The 19,791-nt window shown below is 38.9% G+C and overlaps 1 protein-coding gene across 1 annotated transcript in view; it reads right to left on the bottom strand.

The window, feature by feature from the left end:
• Nucleotides 1-1,175: 1,175 nt before the first annotated feature.
• The window catches only part of SMARCAD1 (SWI/SNF-related, matrix-associated actin-dependent regulator of chromatin, subfamily a, containing DEAD/H box 1), a 45,822-nt gene continuing 27,206 nt past the window's right edge, over nt 1,176-19,791 (bottom strand). The window contains exons 10-24 of the mRNA XM_054203018.1: nt 14,004-14,206; nt 12,683-12,773; nt 11,343-11,442; nt 9,937-9,996; nt 9,667-9,742; nt 9,115-9,250; nt 7,956-8,093; nt 7,557-7,652; nt 6,563-6,680; nt 6,190-6,311; nt 4,860-5,048; nt 3,830-3,948; nt 2,726-2,908; nt 1,909-2,018; nt 1,176-1,602 (exon numbers count right to left, since the gene is read on the bottom strand). Of these exons, the coding sequence (XP_054058993.1) occupies nt 1,541-1,602; nt 1,909-2,018; nt 2,726-2,908; nt 3,830-3,948; nt 4,860-5,048; nt 6,190-6,311; nt 6,563-6,680; nt 7,557-7,652; nt 7,956-8,093; nt 9,115-9,250; nt 9,667-9,742; nt 9,937-9,996; nt 11,343-11,442; nt 12,683-12,773; nt 14,004-14,206 (1,803 nt within the window). The 3' untranslated portion in view covers nt 1,176-1,540. The remainder of the gene's footprint in view (nt 1,603-1,908; nt 2,019-2,725; nt 2,909-3,829; nt 3,949-4,859; nt 5,049-6,189; nt 6,312-6,562; nt 6,681-7,556; nt 7,653-7,955; nt 8,094-9,114; nt 9,251-9,666; nt 9,743-9,936; nt 9,997-11,342; nt 11,443-12,682; nt 12,774-14,003; nt 14,207-19,791) is intronic.

The following is a 19,791-nucleotide window of genomic DNA, read 5'->3' as shown; positions in this document are numbered from 1 at the left end:
AGACGAACTGATTCTTACTCTTCTCCCTTATGCTGGGGCAGTAGAGCTGACATCTCCACACATTCACCCTATTTCAGCATGCACAGTTGGAAAAAATGCCCACAGCCATACCAAACCAAAAAAACCCAGATACCCACCTCAAAGATCACCTGACTAATCACCAGCAGTATCCAAAGACAGGCTGAAATACTGAGCAACCAGGGACTCCAGCTCCTCTTCCCTACTCTTCATATAAATGCATTAAAGGTCCTTTAAAAGATGCAACAAGCATTTTCTAACTGTTATAACCGCGTATACAAAAATGGTAACTAACCAGCAACCCCATATTGCAAACCAGAGTGAGTTCTAAAAGGCAGTCCTCTGAGAGATTCAGCCTGGTACAGATTTGCTGAGCTCTGCAAAGAGCATAAAGCTTCAGGTGCTCTAACAGTGGGCAGGGGCAATAAGGACCCCCACATACTTTGCCTTCCCCCAGCTTCTAAAAATGCAGCTGTTCAACTCTTAACTACTCTGAGTTTAAAAGACCAAATTTCAGTCTTTTCCTCTGTCCAGGGAAACGGGCATCCTCCTCTTCTAGACCTCCTCAAATCACGTCCTTGCCAGCAGATTATAAACTTCAGGCGGAAGCACTGGAGGAAGCACATCTCATCATTGATAGTACTGAAGCTCTTCATTCCACTGAGATGAATTCATAGTTCACTGAAACTTGAAGAAGAGAGCAAGATATAAGCTGTGTGGTTAGGGCACCTAATTGTCAGGGAGCAGATCTGGTATCTACACTGAGGACTGACATAAAAATTGCAACCTGGGTGAAAAGTTTCACTTGGCAGGAATTCTGTTTTTATAATCGATATCCTAACACAACTGTGATTAGAGTATAATGAAACATTAGTAATTAACTACAGCCGGATGAAGCCAAGCCATTTCAAATGGAACACTTCAGCTAGTTTGAAAGCTGCCTATTTGATTTATAACATGCAACACCCCCATATGTTTATAACATATCAACACCCCCACCCCGCCCCCAAATAACCACAAAATGAAAACACTTTGTTCATCTATGGAATTTTATTGAACAAGTTGATACAAAACCAGTACGGTACATCAAATGAACCAAAACAAGCAGGAACAGACTCGAGCATTGTCAAATAAGGCACATATAAAAAAATCTACACGCGTAATCCAGTGAAACAGACAGTTTATATATATATATTTGGAGGTAGAAATAATTACAAAAATACTGACAAATCTTAAGCAGTAGCAGATTTGTTAAAACAATTACTACTTAGGTCCCCATTTTGAAAAGTGGTCTGTAAAATGATGTTTATTCAGCAACTGATGTTGGCACATTCGGGCCACTTATATTTTTAAGCATCAAAAGAATGCTATCGGTGTTAAAAATTTTCAATACCATGAGGAATACAATAAAGGAACTACAAAAAGTTATAAATGTTCATAAAACTCATGGTCATCAGTAACATAAGAGTCCTTGGGGTACATCATCACCTTTCTTCCTTGAATTCCACAACATATTTACATTTTAGAGACCTAACGAAGCTTTTAATAGTGTGGCTATATCTGCTGGAATGGTTCCTTCTTCTCCTGAAGGAATAAAAACAAGCATTAGTACAGCTCAAAATATATCACATAAATAGACAAAAGTCTAGATCCCCAAAACTGTACAAAATCCTCTACTTGTAGAAGTCTGTCATTGATTCGTGGCTCAGACTGGGAAGACACTTACTGTCAAACCAAACAATAATCTGCACAAATACATCTTACTAGTTTATTAAACATGAAAAAAGACCAAAGGCTTGTCTGCATCAAGAACCTTGTTTTTTTTCAGAATAATATATTGCAGCAACCTTAATTCTCTTTAGTGGACATCATTACGTACAAGAGACTTACCTGAATCTGCCGCAGTCATATCTTGTTCTAACTTCAATTTCTGCTGGCTGATTTTGAGCATGGATTCTTCAATAGTCCCCTTACTGATTAGCTTTATGACTTTTACTTCTCTGAAAACCACAAAATAGGATAAATCCATTTTTATCGTTTCTTTGGATTAGTACAAACGGGAAGGATGCTATGCCTTTGCTCAGATGGCAGTGGTTTAAAACAAGAAGGAAATGAACAAAAGGGCAATATTAAGAGCTTCTAGGTTTTCTGTCTAGACCAATTGAGCTCTGCGCTGCCAGAAAAATTGTTTTCTCCTGCACTGCCGGCCACTATGAAGTCTGGACGTTCACAAAAATCTCCGTTAATAGAAACAACTCAACCTTCCCCTCATCCCATACTACAGTTGAAATACCAGTTATTAAACATATGCTATTGCTCGTGTTAGCTTATTCTGATGAAGTACCCTAAAACAGCCCACGGTTTCACTCTTTATGATAGAGTGGCACTTCAGAGCTTAGAAGTCTCCTGAAGAGAACAGACAGCTTTGCCAAACAGTCCCAAAGACTTCAGATCTGACTTGAAATAGTTCCTAGTACCAGAAATTTGAGAATTATAGAGAATTGGAAAAAGGATGAGCATGTAAATAAGGTTTGTTCTGGCAGCAACACATGCTAAGACAATTTCAATTACCTAGCTCCCACAAAACCCAGAAATGGTTTATCCAAGTGTCTGCTTAAAATGGAATTTTTAATAATACAAGTTGTCCTTCTTTTAGCCTCCTTTGAGAGCTTGCCTCCAAGAAAAGCCAAGCATTATAAAGACTTACCTTGTCTGACCTACTCTATGGCACCGGTCTTCTGCTTGCTTATCATTGTACGGGTTGCAATCAATGTCATGAAGAATAACAACATTTGCTGAGGTCAGATTAATTCCCAAGCCACCAGCTTTGGTTGAGAGGAGGAATACAAATATACCCATATCTGTATTGAACTGATCTATTAGATGTATCCTGCAGAACACAAGAAAACACACATTAGGCCTTAGAGAAAGAAAATGCTACACTGGCTCCAGAGTTGAATACGGGAATTAGGATGATGATCTTTTGAAAGGGAGAAGAGTGGCATTGCAAAGCAGCTCTGAACTACAGACTTTTTGCAGAAAGAAAAAGGGTACCAACAGTCCTCAGCAGTGACCAGAGAAACATGCTATCAATCTGTCAAAGAGGCTTGGAAAAAGATTTTGGATGATCATAGAATATAAAGAGCAAGCTGGAGGACAAGGGAAGACTGAAGTACATGAAACAAAATGGGGGGAGTGGGGGGCATAATTTAGCTTCATGACTGTCTTCTGTACTAATTGCACACACAAGGGAAGTACCAGATTTCAGCTGTAAGTGGGAAGTAATACCACAGCAAGAATGACAGGTTTTTGAAATGAAGGAAAGAGAAACTAAAAAAATTTTAAAAAGAAATAATGAAATAGGAAACAGCAGAAAGCCAGCACAGCTCAAATACAAGAAAAGCATTGCAACGTTTTCAGCTGTGAAGGACAGAGTAAATGGTTCTACAGGAACAAAGGGGCTTATCTGCCTATTGTAACAGAGATATACTATACTTCCAAGGAATATCTACAGGTGAGCTTTTGTTACGGCACGCTGACACACAAGCAAATAAAACACACCACAAACTGCTGAAAACGAAGTTTTCCATTTTGATCACTAAGACTGTAACCCAACCATCTAAAACTCACCTTTCAGCCTCATCCTTACAAAGGTGATCTGAAATCAAACATTAAACCCCTTCTACAGTCAGTACCCACTGACCACAGAATTCTATACGTTAGAAAACAAAGATAAAGGTTTTAAGTCACCTCCCCACCCCCTGCACACATCCATTTTTTCTCTCTCATCTTCAGCAAAGAAGTCACATACCGATCAGAAATCTGTGTTTTTCCATCCAACCTAATATATCTATGTTGCCAATGCTTTAGGAAAACTTCCAAGATATCCAGCATCATAGTAAACTGGCTAAACAATACAACTCTGTCACCCTGGAAATGATAAAGCAAAACAAAGGTTTTAAACCACATCAGTTATGGATAACAAACTACACAAATAGTTTATTGGTGCAAATAAGTGATTCTACTTTGACCGAGTCTATTTTCCAAACTAAAGACTGAACTGAAATTCATCAAGTTAGGACTGATTTTCAGTGAAGATGTCGTATCCAGTGTTTCTGCTGCAGTAACCCACCTTTTGTTAGTGCAATAATTTTCAGTTACTTTGTATTTAGGTGACTCAAGCAATCTAGAAATCCCATGTCAAATGCATAAATGACAGATCTATCCCACCTATAAACATCAACAAAAATATTTTCATTAAAAACTTAAATTTAAGCTATTCTCCATATCGTGCACAGCAACAGCACTCTGTTGTCTGAAATAATCAAACAGATGCACAGCATACACTTGTGCAAATTCAGGATACTCTGAAGTATTATGGTACACGCTTATTTGTAAAATAAGCCAGTTTGAATTTATGATTCAAAGCAGTAACTTCTTCTTACCTTTACACTGGCTTAACACATATGTGATTATTCTAATGTAATACAGTCTTCAATTGCCAAAAAAAGGTCAAAGTTAAGGAGCTACAAAAATGACACTAGCCCTCCATACATTGAGAAAGTAGCGTTAACTCAGGACAAATATTCTGAAACTTGGAAGAATGGGAACGCTTATTTAAGCTGTCTCTAAAGTGATGTGTGTAGGCAGGATCGCACATTAAAAGCTGTAAGTATTGCTTTGCAATACTGCACACGCACTAAATCACACTGTAAGACTCCAGAGAAAAGCAACTGGGTTGCATATACAGCTAGCAGACGTTAATTTAACCAGTTATTTAGAACCACCCTTTAGATGGACAGGAAAAGATGTTAGATGTTTCAGCCACCTGTAGTACCAACCTTCTCTTTAAGGTCGGAGAGAATGCGTTCCAGTGCTCTAAACTTTCCAGAATCCAAGATCTGATCCATGTCTAACTTGAAGTCACTGACATGAGAATATTGCTTACAAAGCAAATGCAGCTCAAAATCTGTCATCACTGTCATATCTTCAAAGATAAGGTTGGGGTTAGCATCACAATGTGTGGGTTCCTGTTAGCAAAAACGAAGGGAAATAATGCAATACACAGTTTCAACAGAGACATGAAAAAAGAAAAAAAAACCAGAACTACCACACATTAACATCCAAAATTTCTGAAAGAACAAAGTAGCACAACTAGACACAGACAAATGCCAGAGCGTGGCTCATGCAAGCAACAAAAGATGAACCCTGCAACCCCAGGTTTAGAGTAGAGGATCATTACTTTGCAATTTAGCTTTTACAAGAACTTGTACTACCAAAAACTAAGTTATATGCTCAACCTCCATAGCAATTACCTAGTTCCCATCAAGCCCTATGACCTTTTACCCCTGTATCAGACCTCTTCCCCTGAAGACACATTCCCTAAAAGGGAGGTCCAATCCTTGGATAGATGGTAGAAGACATGGGAAGCCCAGCCCAAGATGTAGGGTGGGTAGAGGGATGTCATGCCTGGAAGAAAGAGGAAAAGAAATGCCACATCTGGAGAGTACGATGGTATGAGTAGGAATAAAATGGGACAAAAATCCTTCATAAACCAATGGGTGACTTCTTCCCTTCCCCCCAACCTCGACTGGCTTTATTTTAAAACAAAGCTGCAGTTATTCAAAGCCAGCTGCAACTTTCTTAGAGCACGTGCTGCACATTCAGATTTTTTTTATAGTTTAGAAAGAAGTAACAATTTTCCCCAAACTCCACAGGCATTAACCCCAGCCAAATTACAAAAAAAAAATATCCTCAATAGTTCAATGCTTATGCCTTCCCTATTTTAGTTCTGTACAGCCTAGATTTCTTGCTACTCAGGAAATACCACTAAACTCAAGTCCCCAGACAAGACTTTTCCCGTAAGTACTTTGGTTTTAAATTTTGGGGTGGAGGGAAGAGGTGTTAAGGGGGAGCTAATGGAAAGGAGGTGACTGTAGTCCCACAACTGTTCTCTCCATTCTAATATCTGACACAAAAATCAGTATTAAACACATACAGAGCTTGATTAGAGCACTGGATAGATGCACAGAAATAAAAGCAGCAACAATGAATTAAGTTTTGCAAAGACACACTTTTGACCAGAGGACTGACAATAAAAAAATAGATCTATTTAAGTAGCATTAGAAAGTCTGAGAAATTAAGGACCGCTTATGAATCTCATCACCTTACCTTAAGCATAAGCATGGACATTGTCCTGAGCTTGTCAGTTGTGTAATACTGACGGTGCAAGAGAGGGTGATTAGCCATTTTTCTAAGTTGCATCATTACATTTCCCATATCAGAGTTTTTCTCTGTAAACAAAGAAATAAGGTATATGCAGAAGTAATACACAGATGTCTATCCCATGCGTCTCTATCTCTCAGAACTTTATTTATAAGGATTGAATGTGACACTTCACCTGAACTTAGGAAAAATTCACACAAGGGACGTCATCAGTTTACGAGTGTTAGACACTTCTACAAAGCAAGGGCTGTCTATTCACATTTGAAATATGTCTGGGCATGAAAAAAATCCAGCAAAAGGAAATGAGACCCTCACATACCATTACTGTTAATAGTTTTCTTGAGCTTGTTTAAGAGATCACAGTATAGTTGTTCCTGTTTCTCAGACATGGCACATAGTTCAATGAGATCTTTTTTGGGAGGTAGTTGTTTAAGGACCTGACAAAATGAAAACATAACGGGTAAAAACTGTACTGTAGTGAAGGGTCAGTAATTCTGTATTATCATACAAGCCTGATTTTAAGCTACTCTATTCATTCTTCCTATCCAAACTCCTTTCATTGGCTGCAACTTCACTGTGTTGGCAATTCAGTTTACAAATTCAGAACTTTTTTGAGATTACACATCACTCCCTCACCAAGTAATGTCATCTACACACTCCAAAACTGCATGAAATAATAATACATGCAATACCTGGAACCAACAATCATGCTAATCAGAGATACCCCCTACAAGACAATGACTACTAAGTATGCAAGTGCGCAGAAACATTTTTTGGATCACTACTAAGTTTTCCCTTTCTTTTATATATGCAATTCTAAATAGAAGAATTTAAATAGGTTTTGGATTTTAGAATAAAAAAAGAAACATTTTGATGATAGCAAAAAACCCCCATACATTTCTAGACATATATATGCACAAATACATACATGCACATTCACTGCCTTAATCCTTTCAGTTACAATAAAACATCATTACTATAAAGTCACAAATATTTTTGTGGCTAATGTAGAGGATTTCTCACTTCTCATTGCTTAGCAGCGCACCAAATCATCTTTCGGTGATCCTTCCTAACTACAATTCCCCATTATAAATAGTCAGCAAATAATGAGCATGAAAACCCAAAGCTGCAGCAGGTCACATTTTTACTTGCAAACTCCTGAAAGATGAAAGACAGCTCAAGTTTCTTGCTCTTCCTAGATTAACAGGTAAAACTAACACTGACAAAATTTGACATTAAATTTTACTGTTAGTCTCAAAGATTATCAGACTTTTTGATAATATGAAACCATTATTTTAAAGATAAAGCATTACCTCATCTTTTACTCTTCTCAAGATGAATGGTTTTATTATCTGCTTTGCATGTGCAATCCTCTCCTTTTCATATATGCTTTGTTCTTCAGCACTCTTCTAAGGAAGATATTGTAAGAATTCAATTACAGTGTGAAGTTTTCAGCTGTAACAACACTACCTTAACTATTATAACTTGATGAAAAATCCACACAGATCTAAAAGGACCATTAGTATTCTGAGATAGCCTGTTATGACACATTTTAACTTTAAATGGTTTGTATCACTGTTTCATTTTCTAGATTTTCAGAATCACATTACCTGTTTCCATAAGATACCAACGTAAAACAAAAGTTAAGCAGCAACATCAGTGTTCTAGTGAAAAAAAATAATGTTATTTTCAAGAGAATACGTAATACTTACTGTTTTTGAAGAGAACATCCTTCGGATTTCACTTGTGCTACTGCTGAACATATGTGGCATCACAAAATTCAAGAGGGACATCAATTCCAACAGATTATTTTGAACCGGAGTCCCTGTTAGCAGTAAGCGATTCTTGGCCTATTTGTCCAAAGTGGGAAAACAGCAGTGAGAAACGTTAATTTTCAACCTGTTCAGCTAATATTGGCAGAAACAACACAGCTATGGAGAACTAAGAAAGTGAGCTTGGTTTAAATTATAACTATTTAAACTTAAAATGTATTTAGATATCATGGAATAATTTCCTGGTTAAGTCAACAAAACGGTTTACAGATCCACGGGGAACGGAGGACATTATCAATTTTCAATTCAAGAAGCCTAATCCAGACGTAAGAAAAGCCTTCCTGGTTCTATAAGAGGTTTTTCTTGTTTGGTTGTTTGTTTTGTGTTTTTTTTTTTTTTTTTTTTTAAATTAACATGCTAACTGTTGCTCCCACAACATATCATTTCTAACGTGATATAGTACTTATGCACAAGTTTTGAATTGCAAGTACAAGCCATAGTTTAACTGCTTAAAGATCACCTTCTTAAAAATGCTTTTGATGAAAATATGATCTTGAAAAACAAATTGTAATAACTGATCATAAGTATATTATTACTGTACCAATACTACAGTGCTAAATCACAATGATTAGAAAAAGAGCCGTACTCAAATTTTCTCTTTTTCAAAATGCTGCTGCCTCAGGCCACAAGCTACAAGAAAAAAATATTTTTAAAGCTAGCTTTACTTTCACAGTCCTGTCAGAGCAGGTCCTTAAAAACTACAATGTTTCAGCACAAGTCATCAGAATAGCATTTTTACAACCTTTACTACTGTGGGATAAAACTGGAAAATTGCTTAATACTCAAACAGAATACTATCATCAATTTAATTATAACATCATTACAATGATGCTATAAGGAAGTTTATTACATTTCTTTGGGAGCTTGCCTCCCTGGAAGAGTTCACAATGCAGGATCCACTTCTAAGGCAACACCAACACTTATATCCACTTGCATACTGCAGTTTCTGGAACATTATGTGTATATGGACCTTACAGTTAATTCTCCATTTTCCCTAAGGAGTTGTACTCCCCAACCCAACAATAACTAAACCTCTTACATTAATTGTCATAAGGTGCTGGTAGCGTACAGAGCTCATGTTCTTGAGCATATGACCTTCATCAAAAATTGCATAGTTAAGCTTCAACCTGCGAAACAGTCCTCGGTCATCAGAGCTGCTAATTGCACAGTTGTATCTGTTGGGGAAAGATATCATAAAAGACAATACATGACAGTGCATAAGACAGAATACATAAGAGGCAAGATGTCAAACTGCCTAGAAGTAACCAACCATAACACAGTTTACTACTGGCAAATAGTTCCAGTTTACTTGATGAGCCAGTGCTCTCCACAACTTTACAAAAACCTGTGCAAATCTATCACAAAGTAATATGTATCCATTTGTATTTATTATTTAATAGATAAATAGCATCCAAAGCAACTATTACATAGTACCTGCTACAGCATTAATAAAATTCTAGTTAACCACTGCCTGAAAAAAAAAAAAGTAAGTTCTCTTCCCACGTCACCAAAAACTAAATTTTGTTTTGTTGTACCACTAGAGGTCAGTAGTAGCTAACAATCTCACTTGTTTTTTAATTACTGTACTTACGTAGTTACAATCACATTGAAATCGACAACTTTATTATTAATGTCCACCCTGAGATGTTTCCGATCTTCTTGGGATCCTATCAAAGGACAAAGCACAATGTGAGCACAATTACTTATGTAGAGTTTATATACATACAAAAATACAGTCAGCAATAAGTGTCTACTTAAACAACTGTCTTAAAACAATGCTTCCATGAAAAATGAATTTTTTCCTAGGTTGACCATGCAAGCAACTGTATTATTGGGTTCATTTCTAAATTACGTTCCTCACCGTAGTAGAAAAGGACATTCAATTCAGGACACCACAGATGAACTTCTCTTATCCAGTTATCTGTAAGACATCAGTAGAACAAAAACCAAGTCAGTTATACTTTATTATATCTTATATAAACCAAACACCTGTTTTTAAAGCATATCCCTTTAAACTCTGCTGAAGGTTAAGAAACTTTGTCTAGATGCTGGAAAACTAATAGTATTTAAAGGAGATTAAACAACCCTCAAGTGCACTTTCAGTAACTCTTACTTAACCAGCTTGCACTTTCAACTCCTACAGAAATAGAACCTGCATGGTCTGTAACCACCATATAAAATAATGCAACAATTAACTTTTCAGCTCAATTTCTTCCCTACATAGTTAACTCCTCCAAAAGCAAAGTCTTCATTTGTCAGTACTTGCATCCAGAAGCGTTTCATCAGGAGACACAGTGCCTCTGGGATTTGGCAAGGAAGCCTGACAACTCGTCCCAGCTCCAGGTGTGCAGCCAGCAGAGCGACGTTGCCATGCCCAAGGGGAAGCTGGCCTGACAGCCAACACAAATGCTGACCCCAAACCACAGCAGAAGGGGCTCTCAGGTAAATGACACTTGACCCAGGCTGGACTCAGATCCAGAAAGCATGAGGAAAGCTGCAGGTAGACCGCACTTCCCATGCATCCTCATGCTGGATGGCTTGGGCCAACCCGCCACTACAATTCATGACCCTCTACCATTCACTTCGCAAAAGCACCTTCACTGACACCTTTATGTACAAACTCAGGTTTTAAGTAAAATGCATTCTTAAGAGTTATTTCAAAAAAATGGGTTCTAGTGGATTTTAAAAGAACACTGAAAATTTCAAACTGATGTTTAACAACCGGAAGCATTTCTGACCTGTGTTAAGAGAAATTTTTGAAGCCGAAAGAAGTATTTCATATTAAAAGCAGCATTTTCTTTCTAAATTAAACTTGCTACTTTCTCCTTTCTACAATCATTCAACAAACCCAAGTTTAACTCCACGGAGAACTAGTTTCTGCTCAAACACATCAGCCTCCCTGAGATACTTTATTCCACGATATTCTTCCTGCTTTCAACTGAGGTCATTAAACAATCAAAACACACCACTAAAATACAGTCAGACTCATCATTTTAGGATTTTGATCTGCTTTGACACATTCTATGCAAAGAGGAAAAAAGACTCCATGTCTCAAAGATGACTCAATGTCTCTATTCATGTTAGACCTAATTAATTCAGAACAAGCATGCCTTCAGTATCGTTTGCATTCCAATTCAAATACTTAAGGAGTTAAATATCGCCGTAATAAAATTAAGTTTTCTTTCACAAAATTATCTTTGTTTCACAGTCTGTCCACGATTTTTTTCTTTTTTAAACAAACAAATAATTTTGAAGCTTGTAACTTACCTAATGTTGAAGCTGGCACAACTATCAAATGGGGACCCATATTGCCCTCTTGGTAGAGATAAGCTAGAAATGCAATAGCTTGAATTGTTTTTCCTAAGCCCTACGAGAAAACAAATCCATTTAAACAAAATTTACAATCTATAGAACATAATAGTGTTTTGTACTTGTAAGACAATTACAGTGTAGTGAACGTTAACTAAAGATTACAAATCTGCACAGAAAAATTGTTGTTTAACCACATTGTTTTACAGAAGACAACTCCTCCTTAAGCACAATTGCAGGCAAACTCCAGCTCAACATTTGAGTATGAGGGATTCATCTTTTCCATTTATGAAGATTTCATTTTAGTTCAAGTTTATCCCACAAATTTTCTTCAAAAATTGACCTTCCTGAAACCAGTGCTGCAGACAAGCAATCACTTGGAAAGTAATTGTTTCCTTCCACTTGAGCCAGTTGTACAAAGAATGTTCCAGCTATTTCTGCAGTGGAATTTAATATGGAAATCACATTTCTTTAAGATAAGTCTATGTTTCCATCAATACTCGCTTTCCTGTCTGCTGTATCGTGGATTTAAAAATTTATCTTACCTACCAACAAAACATGCACATAAGGTAGTTCTTACAAATACGAAATATATGGAAGTTGAGAAACACTGCCTTAAGTCTTAGTGAAGCAAACCCATCCATTCACTCATGGGTCACCACAAGATGAACAGCAGCCAGCATTAAAAGCAACTGACAATTCATGTAGCATTTAGCAGCTTCACCACTAAGTTTGTTCTGTTGCACTGTTATTGGTGGTGTCAGCACCAAACAAAACCTCAAACCCATACGGCTTTCTCTCTTATCTCAAAACTTACACGGAGCGTAACAACAGAAGATGGTTGAAATGCTGGAGAAGCAGAAAAGGTTTCTACCCGCATAGTTTTTTCTGTATCGTTAACGACTGGTTTTGAAACTGATGGAAAAACGTAGAAGACAGGGCTCACTACAACTAAATGCTGGACAAGTAGAATGAATTATATTTACAGGCAAGGATCTACTGAAATGAATGGTTTGAGGATAATCTGTTGTGGTAGAAACTGCTTCCGTTGCATCAGAAGACACCATGTGACTTGTAATTATCAGAGTCAGTGAATCTTAGGGTAGCTTTGACTTTCAAATTGAAAGTATGAGCTCAGCAGCTTCTAAACATTTGGAGAAACTGTTTGCAATTTAAGTTATATTAGCTAAAACAAATTACTTACAATCTGCTTGAGGCTTCTAGGAAAAGAAAGAATTTAAACAAAGTCATTTTTGCAATACTTTTAATGATTCTTAAATAATCAGTTTCACACTTACCATTTCATCAGCCAATATGCCATTCAATCCGTGTTTATGCAGCAGTGCTAACCAGTTCAAACCAATCTTCTGATATGGCTTGAGTTCCAAACTGTTAAGAAATCAAGCTTAATGTGTTACCATATTTTATTTGTTTCTCCATGAAATACAACTTTACACTCACGTTAATCACAGGATGGTAAGTTTAATATTGCCTATATTTTAATGCACTCCAGATCTCATGTAGTGAAAAACACATCAAACTTTATTTAATCAGTTACCTGAATACCAAAGAGCATTTCTGAACTAAGTAGTTCACCTGAATTTTCACACATCTTAAATGATCAAAATGAGTGTTACAATAAATAACTTTCTTCTAAAATCAGTGACCCACAACCAGTTAAAAGCAGTTACACAACCGCTAATTTTTAAAGTACACACAAAAAAAGTGGCATTTAGCAGCTGCATCACTAGGTTTGCTCGATCATACGATTACTGGTGGTGTCAGGATCAAACAAAAACCCAAACACATACAACCCACAAAACACACTCAACAGCACTTTTTTCCAAACAAGAAACACCACTGATAAGCTCTCTCCAAACAGTTCTCTTGCTCTCCGGTTTTATTTTGACACAGCTGAAAATCCTTTTGCCATTTACCACTAACAGCCTCCAAGTCTAATCCAGGTTGCTACTCTGGCCATTCCCACTTCACCCCTATGCTTCCTCCCTCCCCACCCCATACGCATTTCCATTCCTCCTAAACTCTCTCTTTATTCCCAATATCCATTTGGGGATCCTTACCAATTTACCTCTCTGAAATAAAACCTTCCCCCCAATACATCCCCGGTGCCCCTCCTGCTGGATGCAGAGTTCCAGATCATTTTGTACATCTGAACTTCCTGACCGAGGTTTTCAGTCCAGCCGACAAACTTTACAAGTTTGCTCAGTTTAATTTCAATTTGGCATCTTTGAAATATAAGGTCCCCCATTACAGAAGCAGCTTTCTTTGACCTTTTGTTTGAGGTAAGCTGACAACTCATGATCTTGTTACTCAAGGCTGGCTTGCATGTTCATCGAAAACTGGAGCAAGAGAAGGTATTGAACACTGTTATATCTGTTTGGTTTTTATGTTCTTATCCTCATCAACAGCTTTCCTGATAAACTAAGAAACATTTGTTGGATTCCCTCAAGTGTTGCACATCACTATCTAGCTCACTAAAAGCTGCCAGTGTCAAACATTTGCAACTCCACTTTCAGAGACTACAGTTTTGAAAATCTCAGTCTTCAAGTATACCTTATTATCTGACACCCTTGTGAGTATAAAAAAAGAGAAATATACCTCTGATTCAGAATGGAGGGTTGCTCTATGTTCCATCCACATCCTCCATCTTCAGTAATCCTGGTTACTTGTTTTGTCAGCTTATTTGAAATGTCTTCACATTTATTCATGAGCTTTAGAACCACGTCCCTCTCCTTCAGCAGTATCTTGCAGTTCCACACTATGTCTTCCGACAAACCAGTAGTCTTAGTCATTTTTGTAAACTGCGAAATAATAACAACAAAAAAATACTGTGAACACTGGCAATGGGAGCAAAGGCTCTACAGTGAAAATCCACAGCTGCTGCAGGCAGCACGTAACTCAAGTAGCAGACAGCAACAGCATCCCAATCTCCTCTCAAAACTTCAACTATTCCTTACACACTTGGCCCACTGCAAAACTGTACAAATCCACACTGAAGGTCATCATTACAGCCCCTCACATTGGAAACAATTATCTTAAAATGAGAGAGACAAATTCTCTGAAGAGTGTCTAATGTAAAATACAGGAGCTTTAAACTTTTAAAATCCTCAAGGGGACGCAACGTACGGTGCAAAGCAAGCTCTGAAGGCCAGCCCCACTAACAGAACAAAACCACAAGAGGAAGAAAGAAATGCACTGATTATCATTACATCTCCTTTTAAGCAATCCCTATTATATAAAAAAGATAGAAGATATAAGCATAACGTAGGCATCAAGGCAAACCAACCTATGAAGAAAGCTATTAAGATTTTGTTATGGATCTGTCCGGAGCTCAGAATTATGTGGTCCCAGTTCTAACTGTACCACAAACAACACAGTAAAACTGGACATAGTCAGACTGGAGAGAAAAAAGAAATAAATTTAAGGGATAAGAAGTTTCCCAAAACTACGTCAGTTCTTTTGTAGTCACCAAGTACTGAAAGGGCCAAAAAATCAGCAAGAATTGGTTCATTCTTTTCAGTTCTGCACATTTCAGCATGAGAAGAGGAGGAAAATTTCTTCACCAAGCTAAAATTCACTTAAATTCTTTTTTCTTGTAATGAACCCGACCTCCTGTGAAATCTAGGAAACACAAACGTACACAAATCTATCAGGTCATTGGCACTTGCCGATATATTTTCATGTGCAGTACCATCACCCTGACAAGGTTTTAGCAACGTTTTTTTGCATGAGCATGTTTCAAGTCAGTATTATCCTCAGTTTACAGAGGGACAAACAAGATAAATACAAATACATTTCCTAAATGTCATAGCAAACGAGCTGGCAGAGGACAAGTCAAGCAAGATACCAGAATCTCAACCTACATACAAACTAACACAAGGCCTTTGTTGAACTTCGTTAGGTTTCTCTCCACCCAACTCTCCAGCCTGTCCAGGTCTCGCTGTATGGCAGTACAGCCTTCTGGTGTGTCAGCCGCTCCTCCTAGTTTTGTGTCATCAGCAAACTTGCTGAGGTTACCCTCTGTCCCCTCATCCAGGTCACTGATGAATATGTTGAACAAGACTGGACCCAGTTCTGAGCCCTGGGAAACACCACTAGCTACAGGCCTCCAACTAGGCTGTGTGTCATTGATCACGACCCTCTGAGCTCTGCCACTCAGCCAGTTCTCAATCCACCTCACTGTCCATTCATTTAACTCACGCTTCCTAAGCTTACCTATGAGGATATTATGGGAGAAAGTGTCAAAAGCCTTGCTGAAGTCAAGGGAGGCAACAGCCACTGCTCTCCCCTCATCTACCCAGCCAGTCATGCCATCATAGAAGGTTATCAGATTGGTCAAGCATGATTTCCCCTTGGTGAACCCATGTTGACCAATAACATTCTCCTCCTCCACATGCTTAGAGATGACATCCAGGATGAGCTCGTCCATCACCCTTCCAGGGATGGAGGTAAGGCTGACTGGCCTGTAGTTTCCCAGGTCCTTCTTGCCCTTTCTGAAGACTGGTGTGACATTGGCTTTCCTCCAGTCCTCAGGCACAAAAAGATCTCCTCGACCAAGGGAAAGTCTTCCTTTCTTCGTCTCTCTCTGTAACCTCCAGGGTCTGGGATTCATGAGGGCCGGCTTTAGCAGTAACGACTGAAGCAAAGAAGGCATTCAGTGACCGTCTTCTCTGCATCCTCTGTCACCAGGGCACCCACCTCATTCAGCAGCGGGCCCACATTTCCCCTAGTCTTCCTTTTGCTACTGACGTACTTGAAGCCCTTCTTATTGTCCTTGACATCCCTTGCCAGGTTAATTCCAAGTGGGCCTTAAGCCTTCCTCATTGCATCCCTGCGTACTCTGACAGCATTCCTATACTCCTGCCAAGCGGCCAGTCCCTTTTTCTACATTCTGTAAGAATGTATGAACCATTTACTATGCTTTAAGTAACTGATCAATAATGCCACATTGCAGAGCAAAAGCAAGCTTTGTTAAGCTGAAGTGTACAAGCAGGCTACACTTTGACTCCAAAAAAAAGTTTTAAAATAAATGGAGTGATGCCCTCTACCGACAGCCAGCCGTTACAGTTTTTTTTGGGTTTTATTTTTGTTTTGTTTGTGGTTTTGTTCCGTTTTAAACAAAATCCAGAAAGTTTACCAACATTCATAGGTTAAACCAGGCTATGGCATGCATGTCAACACTTGCGAAGAAGTTTTCTAAATAGACACCTCTATTTAGAAATAAAAAGAGAAGAACATTATTTTTAATAGGTGATTAAAAAATTTCAACATTTGTTTTGATGCCTAAAGCTTTGGTTGGCATGAATATTAATCCTGTAATCTATAAATAAAGGTGTGGAGAACGAAGCCATCTGTTATTAACAGAAATTGTATTGTTTCGTGTCAGCACATTAACGTTCATCTCCAAGTTACAACAAGAAAAAAAACTTTAGCCACTGGTTTACGTGTGAAACACGCGATGTTACCCTGTTGTGCAGAACACAGAGCAGATCCTCGGGTGGCCTTTGTTTTACTAGATGTTCTGACACCCTCCCAAGTTCATTTGGTTCAAATGAGGTCCAAAAATGTGAGACTATCATGGACAACTGAACCATGAGTTTCCACAGCAAGGTTGGAAGAAAGGTCCGCTGGAGTCCCAGGCTGCAGCAGTGCCCCACGGTGCATAACCACCATGCTGGCGTGCTCTGCTCAGGACTATTTTACACCACTTGGAGGTGTTTTAGGATTCAACTTTCCTGCTTTAGGCTGAAAGTCAGCCTCAATCTTGATCAACAAACCCCAGTTCCACTTTAAGCAGCTCCCATTTCTAAACTGATGCTTTTGCTGCTTCCCTTCAGCTTGCTTTGGTGCAAGGTGCTTCTGGATTTCCTGCTAGTTTGGTTTCCGTAGCAGTTTGCACATGTGCAGCCAAACAAAGTGAGAGACAATAAAAAAGCCAAAGCTATCCTCCCTTGCTATCGCAGTATGTAGAATATGATGGACAAGTATGTCCATTTTTGACTGCTCAGTTCTCCCATTCCCCTAAAAAGTGATAAGCTAAATATAATGCTATGTCAGAATTTCTACGTAATATTTTGCGTCAGTTTAACCTGTGTGTGCTCCTTAAGAATTTGTAATTTTTAAAAACAATAGGCATTATTTAATTCAAATAAAGGCTTTAAATGCTAAAAGAGATGGCTTATTTTACGACAGAATAACACCACAAACGAGAGAAATGAGAGGATACAGCATATCTCAAGCAGATACATATGTTTCTATGCTAAAAGGAAATTCGAGCAAGTAACAATCATAAACCTTAAAAATAAGAAACTAAACAGCATTAAAATCCCTCCAGCTCATACCCCTGCATCTACCAGAGGCAGTATGAAATTGCGTTGGGTACACACAAGAGGCCAAGGAACAGAACGCCTCCCTAAACCCCAAAAGCTCAGCTGGGCTCCTCTGGGAGCCAGCCTTGTCTCTGCCCTCGCTTCTCAGCAGGCACTGAACACAGGCAGGTGCTGCCATTGCGTGACCCTGTTTGCAGCCTGTCTGCTGAGGAAACAGCGCTGAGAGCTGCCGTTTCCAACTCTGGCCAATTCCAACAGTCTGGAAAAGAGAGCACTGTTAAAATATAACTAAGCACCAACACGCTTTTTAGAGGACTGAGGGTATAGAGGAAGGTTGATGGATACCCAGAAGTGCTTCTTTCCACCAAGGAAAGACATCCTGCTGTCTGCCGGCCCACAATGCGTGCTGGTGGGATGTCACCAGGACCCTGGAGCAAACAGGAGAGGAAGGTGGGAAGCCAACATAGGAAAGGACCCACCCGGAGGGGAGGTATCTCTAATGGCTGTCAGTTTAGTAATGCATGTCCACCCCGAGGAGGTGTAGAGCATGAAGCTGGTACACAGCAGGCCTGCACTGTAAGAGGAAAACATCACTGAACACCAGCCCCTTGCACAAAAGCTACCTACCATGTGTCTGCTTTGCCCTGCACAGCCAGCCGTGTTCTCGGTGTTCCTCCCTCCCTCTCCTCCAAGCCCTCACAGCCCCACTTTCTGCTGACCACCCTTTAGTTTGCCTGCGCCTGCAGACCCACCTACTCCCCTTGTGTTACAATCCCCAATTCCCAGCAGGGCAGAGCTGCTCCTCATGAACTTCTGCTCCCGCATCTCCCATTTGGGCATCACACCTCCTCTTCTGTCTCAGCTCCATGCTTGGGCTTGCTTCTACAACACATGCACCGGGGACCACCCTTCCAAACCTTCTGCCCTCAGAAAGCAAGGTGCAAGTTTAAGTTGTGAATACGAGGAATGCTCAGAAAGGAGCTCTCTTGGAGCACACATCCTACTCTAGCCTGTTACCTACTACTCTCCCTATGCACACAACATGTTCCGGAGAGGCCACTGGTCCTCGCACAGCGAAGCGTCACTTCTCCAAATGAGGAGACAGACACCTAAAGCCCCAAGCACATACCCCAAGCACTCTTCATGCAAGTTAGTGTGTGAGAAGAGACACTCCCCGCTGGGCATCTCCAGCACCGGAGACTGGATAGAACTACCCTCCTGGAAAATCTAGTTGATCTTCAGTATGGGCATTTCTAAATTGCCAAAAGAATTAATCCTTGTGAGCAAGGACGTTTTCAGCTCTCTCCATTTAATTTTTGAGAGCCATGTTTGTTCACTTTTTTCACCTGTATATTTTAAGTGTTAATACTTAACATCAAGTTAAGCATCTGTCTTAAATATCTGCTCCGAAGAATAAATATTTTCAAGAATTCTTAATAACTTTACAAGCTTGAAATTCGCTTAAATCCATCTGAAAAAAAAAAAAATAATCTTGGTCCAACTTAAAAAGCTTGTCTAGAATAAAAAAGCCATTTTAATTTACTTTTTCCTGGAAAAAGATGTTCAATTTCCAAATAAGTAGGCTTTAGCCTTAATCTCAGGCTGAGCGCCTTAAAATCTTCCTCAATTCAAGTAACCAACAAGTGGTAACAACTTCTAGTGCTTTGCATTGTGTTACCAAAGAAACCATTACATTAAAGAGAGACCTTAAAACTAAGCCAATTTCTTTAATGCTGAAATTGAATCAGCTCTCTCCATTATTCTACTACTCTTAATTAATTAGTAGGAAAAACATTGGGCCACTGAGCTACTGAATCTTTATAAACAATTAAATCCACACCTATACAAAACATCTGCTAAAATCTGCTGCATGCTACTTCTACTCTGGGCAAGTATTCACAATACTACATAAACATGTGGTTGCTGACAGCAGCAATCTTTATGAAAGACAAATTTTGAACGCAAACAGGCCCATGCAGCGCTTTTTTTTTTCCTGTTAAATATTTTACAGAGAAAAGGAGAACAGCCCTGTAGCAAATATTTCTGCAAAGAATTAA

The sequence above is a fragment of the Rissa tridactyla genome, chromosome 5 (genome assembly GCF_028500815.1).
Source record: "Rissa tridactyla isolate bRisTri1 chromosome 5, bRisTri1.patW.cur.20221130, whole genome shotgun sequence".
NCBI classification, from domain to species: Eukaryota; Metazoa; Chordata; class Aves; order Charadriiformes; family Laridae; genus Rissa; species Rissa tridactyla.
The sequence above is the reverse complement of the archived record's forward strand: the minus strand, read 5'-3'. Positions and strand labels throughout refer to the sequence as shown.